Below are 5354 nucleotides of genomic sequence, written 5' to 3' on the forward strand. Positions count from 1 at the left end.
CCTGGTGGCCCCGCACAGCGCTGAGGAGCCGTACACCTGGCTGCGTGGCAGGTTCCTGGCCCACGCGCCTCAGTCCTGTCGTCTGTGAAGCGGGTGCCAGTGGCCCTGCCTGATTCCCTGGAGGGTTAACGAGCGGGTGTGGGGGCGGCACTGGGAGCCGAGTCCTACACGTGGGTGAGAGGCTGCAGAATCGCCCCCGACGCGTCTCGAGGTCACTGCTGCGTTTGGAGCGTCTCTGGTGGGTCTCGGGGTGCTGGTTCCACGGCACACCCCCACCCCACGTCCTGTCGTCTCACGCGCACCGCGTCCGTGCCCTGCGCCCAGCGCCCAGCGCAGGGTGGTCTCCACGCTCTGGCCGGGGAGCTGGAGGCCTGGGGGCAGGTCCTCAGCACGAGACGAGACGAGACAGCTCTCCTCCCCTCCTTCCCTCAAGGGTGCGCGACGCAGAGGCCCCGTGGGGCCTGATGGCATCCCGCAGTGGCTGGCTGCAGATGTGCTCGCGTAGCCTCGTGTTTTCTGATTCTCTCCGTTTTAACCCTGATCGGTGAATACCAGGCGTGGAGGGGCTGCTCTGTGGGAATGAGTGCGTGACACGAGGGGCTGTCCCTGCGGAGCCTGCCAGCCAGCTTCCGACCCACCCGCGTTGGAGTCGGCCGTGATGAGCCCAGGCCAGAGGCCCAATGGAGACGACAGCATGGCATCCACCCCCCGGAACCTGACCTGGGCCGAGAGTTCTTCCATGTGACACCAAAAGCACAGTCCGTGAGAAAGCCATTTCTGAAAAAAGCCCGTGTTGGTACCATTGAAATTCAGAACTTCCGTTCTGCCCAGACCCTCAAGAGGACGGGGAGTCAAGCTGCTCTGCCCGGCCTCAGGCTCTGCCTGAGCGTCAGGAGGCGCGTGTCCTGGGTGTCGGTGGAGTGAGCGCCTGTCCTCGGCCGATCTGCCGCTGGCCGTCCTCCGGGGAAGTCTCTGCAGCCTCGTGCCCGTTCCCTGTTCGGAGGGATTCATTACGGCCAAGTTTCCGAGCTCTCCCTCTGCTCCAGACGGTCCTCCTGGGGGGCCAAGTGTGTCCTGTAGCTCGTCTCCCCGTCCTCCTAGGAGGGTCTGGGCAGAACAGAGGTTCTGAATTTCAATGATACCAACACGGACTTTTTTCAGAAATGGCTTTCTCACGGACTGTGCTTTTGGTGTCACATCGAAGAACTCTCGGCCCAGGTCAGGTTCCGGGGCTGGATGCCATGCTGTCGTCTCCATTGCGAGGGGGGGGGTTACACACCCCTACAGACGTGAGACGGCGCTGAGAGCCGATGCTCGCGCCGTGCCCCTGTCAGTCCCGGCGCTGACACTGCACTGTCGTCTGTCAGGCGGGCCATCGAGAGAAGTGGGTGCAGGCACACGGGACCTCTCTGTACTGTCTTTGTAGCTTCCTGTGCATCTAGAATTATTGCAAAATACAAAATGTATAGCAAAAGGAGAAATGGTCCGAGTCTGGTTCTGACGCTGGCTCTGTCTTCTCACACCGACTCCTGCCTTGGAGCGTGTCTTGTGGTTTTCTGTTGAAAGCTGGACCTAATGCCGGTCGCTCCAGCCACATCTCTGGTCCCGATAGGCTGTGATTCTCTGTATTTGCCCGTCCCTGGTGGGCGGGGCCGCAGTCAGCCGTGCCGCCGGTTCTCAGCGGGATCTCAGGAGAGTTGTTGATGTTCAGCTCGCTCAGCGTTTTCCTCGTGAGGACGGGACCGGAACAGTGAGGTTTCCACTTCGAAGTGCGCGGATCCCGAGCACGGCTTTCTCCACGTTCACTGTGTTTGGAATTTGTGAGCTTCTAGAAATCTGTAAATTTATATCTTTTACCAGATTAGGAAAGTGTTGTGCTTTTTTTACAAAACGCATTCTTCCTGCCCGGCTCTCCCTCTCCGGTTGGGTTCCAGTGAGGGTGTAAGACCCTCTGCTGTTGCCCCACAGACGCCACAGCTGCTGTCTGCTTTGTGAATCTTTCCATTTCCAAGCTCGTGAATTCTTTCTGTGTCATCTCCAGCGGACGCCACAGCTGCTGTCTGCTTTGTGAATCTTTTTATTTCTAGTCTCATTTCCAAGCTCGTGAATTCTTTCTGTGTCATCTCCAGTCTGTTAAGTCCGTCCACTAATTTTTTTCTTTTAGAATCTGTACATTTAACTTCTACGATTTCTACTTGGCGCTCTTTGTATTTCCTGTGTACCTGCTAAGATTTTTATGCCTTCATCCATTATAAGCATATCCCCTAGTTGAACATAATCATAGTAGCTGCTTTAAAGCCTGTGTCTGGCAATCCCAGTACCTGGGTTATTTGAGTTGCTGTCTGTGGCTGTTTTTTCCTTGAGGATAAGTGGCATTTTCCTGATTCTCCACATAGTGAGTGATTCTGGGTGGCATCCCGGACATGACGCATGTTGTCGTGGGGACTGGGTGCTGTTCTGTCCGCCAGCTAACCTGGGGTTTGCTTTAGCAGACAGTCACCAACGTGAGAGTAATGCCAGTCCTGTCGTGCTGGCCCGGGTGGTGGCCAGGGGCTCCCGCTCCCGTGGGAGGCTCGTCAGTCTCCATTGTAAGCGCCCAAGGGCCTGCGCGACAGGCAGGAGGTGAGGGAGAAAGGATCTCGGGGAAGGAGGGCAACAGGCAGGTTTGGTGGGGGCTCCGCAGCTCTTTCCCTCACAGCTGTTTCCTGTCCGCGTGGGAGAAGCAGGGGGTGCAGACAAAGCAAGAACATGGACAGCAGCGGGCGGACGCACTGCCTCCGAGTCCCGGATCCTGGCTTCCCCGCCGCCAGGGCTGCGTGCGGGAGGGGAGGGGCCTGCAGTCACAGGGCGGAGGCGGCTGCGGGAGGGGAGGTGTCTTTCTCCCTGGAGCTGCGGGTGCCTTTCCACGCTGGCCGCTCGCCTCCCAGAGCGGACGGTCCCAGCATGCTCCTGCGTGCTCTGTGCTCCGTGCTCCGTGCTCCGTGCTCCGTGCTCCGTGCTCCAGCAGGAAGACTGTCCCGCCCTCAGACAAGGCAGCCAGAGGCCTTGCTGTAGAATGGGAGGCTGGCCCTTCCCAAAAGGAAGTGGACTCTGGGTGCTGCCCCTGGGCCGCTGGGACCGGGCGTCAGAGCTGGGCCCTGTCCTCCAGCTCCTTTTCCTCTTTATGAGCCACAGCTCGGCGTGACCTCGCTCCTCCCACTCGTTCCCTCCGAGGTCTCGATGGCGCTGCCGTGAGTGCGGGTCGTGCCGCCTGGCTTTTCCCAAGGTGCAGCCCGCCTCCCGCAGAGCCTCAGTGAAGGAGCAGAGCCCTGGCCCGCGAGAGTCCTAGGCCGTGAGAGTCCTGGCCCGCGAGAGCCCTGGGCCTTGAGACACCAAGGCCGCGAGACACCCAGGCCGTGAGAGTCCTGGGCCGCGAGAGCCCTGGGCCGTGAGAGTCCTGGGCCGCGAGAGTCCTGGGCTGTGAGACACCAAGGCCGCGAGACACCCAGGCCGCGAGAGCCCAGGGCTGCGAGAGTTGGGCTCCAGTGACCTCTCAAAGTGCGCATCCCTGTGGGGCATGCACTCCCGCCATCCTCCTTCTCAGGGAAACGTGGAGCTTCTCCCTGACCGCTTCCTCTAGATGCGCCTCGTACCCCGCGATGCCACTGCCTCGGTGGCCCAGCACATCGCCCTCGCGAGTTCTGTCGGCCGGGCTGGGGCTCCGCAGCTGACACTGAGCTCTGACTGTTCTTCCTTCGTGACAGGGTGAGTCGGTGAAGTACTTCCTGGACAACCTGGACCGGATCGGCCAGCTGGTGAGTGCAGACCCGCCCGCGACTGGAGAACAAAGCAGCTCAGGTGGCTGGGGCTTCACTGGACTGAGGAGCCGGCTGCTGCGCCCGGTGACCGTGGGAGGACGATGCCACGGCCTCGCTGGGAAGGGCCACCCCGTTCCCCTGAGGGAACTCCACTCCTGTTCATAGACCGCCAGTCCCGCTGACTCACATGGAGGCGGTGTTTCTGCCAGAATCCCTTCGCCCAGACCCCGTCAGGGAGGCGGGCATTGTAACTTTTTATTGTGGAAGATTCAGACATGTACCAACATAAAGAGTTAATGAGCCCTGGCTGGTCTGGCTCAGCAGATAGAGCGTCGGCCTGCGGACTTGAGGGTCCCAGGTTCGATTCTGGTCAAGGGCATGTACCTCAGTTGCAGGCTCTGGCATTAGGCAACCAATTGATGTGTCTCTTTCAAAGCGATCTTTCCCTCTCTCTGTCTCTCCCCCTTCCACTCTCTCTAAAAATTAGGGGGAAAAGATCCTCAGGTGAGGATTAACAACAACAGCTAACTAATTAATTAATTTTAAAAAGAAAGCTGCTTAAAAAAAAAAAGTCCATGAAACCCCAGGTTGAACAATGATTACTTGTGATCCGTCTTGTTCCATCAGCCCCACCCCCTCCCAGGAACATATCCCTCGTTATATTATTTCATTGATAATACGTCAGAGCCTGTCTCCGAAAGGTAAGACTTCAGAAATCAAAACCACACACCACTGTTGCTCCCGGAAAACTGCAGCCATTCCTAAGGCCAGCCACCCGCCAGCGGTCGGGCTTTCCCGGCTTCTCGCGGCGTGTCCGTGTGGATGCCGCCACTGCCGCCGCCAGTCAGCATCCTCACAAGCCCACGAGGCAGGTCCCTCACTCAGACCGCTTCCCCTGCGGCTTCTCGCTCCGGCTCCTCTCTCCCTCGCTGACGTACCGGGAGTGTCTCTCCCCTGCGGGCTCCCGTCCACCTGCAGCGGGTCCCGTCTGCCCTGCGGATTGGTGGCTGGTCCTGAGGCGTTGCTGTCCCTGTTGTGTTTGGGGAGACTGTGGCCTGAGCACCCACCTGGGGGTCACGTGGGTCGCAAAGGGATGACTCCGGGCTCTGAGACTTCCCACGCCCGCCTGCCCGCGGCTAAAGCCCTGAAGCTCCCCTCCAGGAACATCCTGGAGGTGCAGAGACCTACGGGACACTGGTTCCCAGCGAGGCTTGGAATGCATTTGCTCTGAAGTTAGGGGAGTAAACGGTAGCTGTGGCGCAGAAACAAAAATAGACGGCTTGTTCCTGTGGCGAAGACAGAGGGCGCGGTGTTCCCCGGGAGCAGTGAGGATCCCGGTACCTGCCCCTCCCGTGACTCCCTCGGGCGGCAGCAGCCCCCAGCCCTCTGGTCCCGGCACCGCTCGCGTTCTACCAGCCAGCCAGAATGGCCTTTGGTATTTGGTGCGACTTCTCCGAGCCCCTGGGACTGTCTCTCCTCCCGGCCCCTGTTCCCTGCCCTCTCTAAGCTCTCCTCCTGCCTCCCTAAGCTCCCGCCCCCCTCCCTAAGCTCTCCTCC

The 5354-nt window shown here is 59.8% G+C and overlaps 1 protein-coding gene across 1 annotated transcript in view; it reads left to right on the top strand.

Annotated features, from left to right (window-relative positions):
• The window catches only part of GNA12 (guanine nucleotide binding protein (G protein) alpha 12), a 68548-nt gene that overhangs the window by 62050 nt on the left and 1144 nt on the right, over positions 1-5354 (top strand). Inside the window, exon 6 of the mRNA XM_014530978.1 lies at positions 3744-3794. Within this exon, the coding sequence (XP_014386464.1) occupies positions 3744-3794 (51 nt within the window). The remainder of the gene's footprint in view (positions 1-3743; positions 3795-5354) is intronic.

The sequence above is a fragment of the Myotis brandtii genome, unplaced genomic scaffold (assembly GCF_000412655.1).
Source record: "Myotis brandtii unplaced genomic scaffold, ASM41265v1 scaffold786, whole genome shotgun sequence".
Taxonomy (NCBI): Eukaryota; Metazoa; Chordata; class Mammalia; order Chiroptera; family Vespertilionidae; genus Myotis; species Myotis brandtii.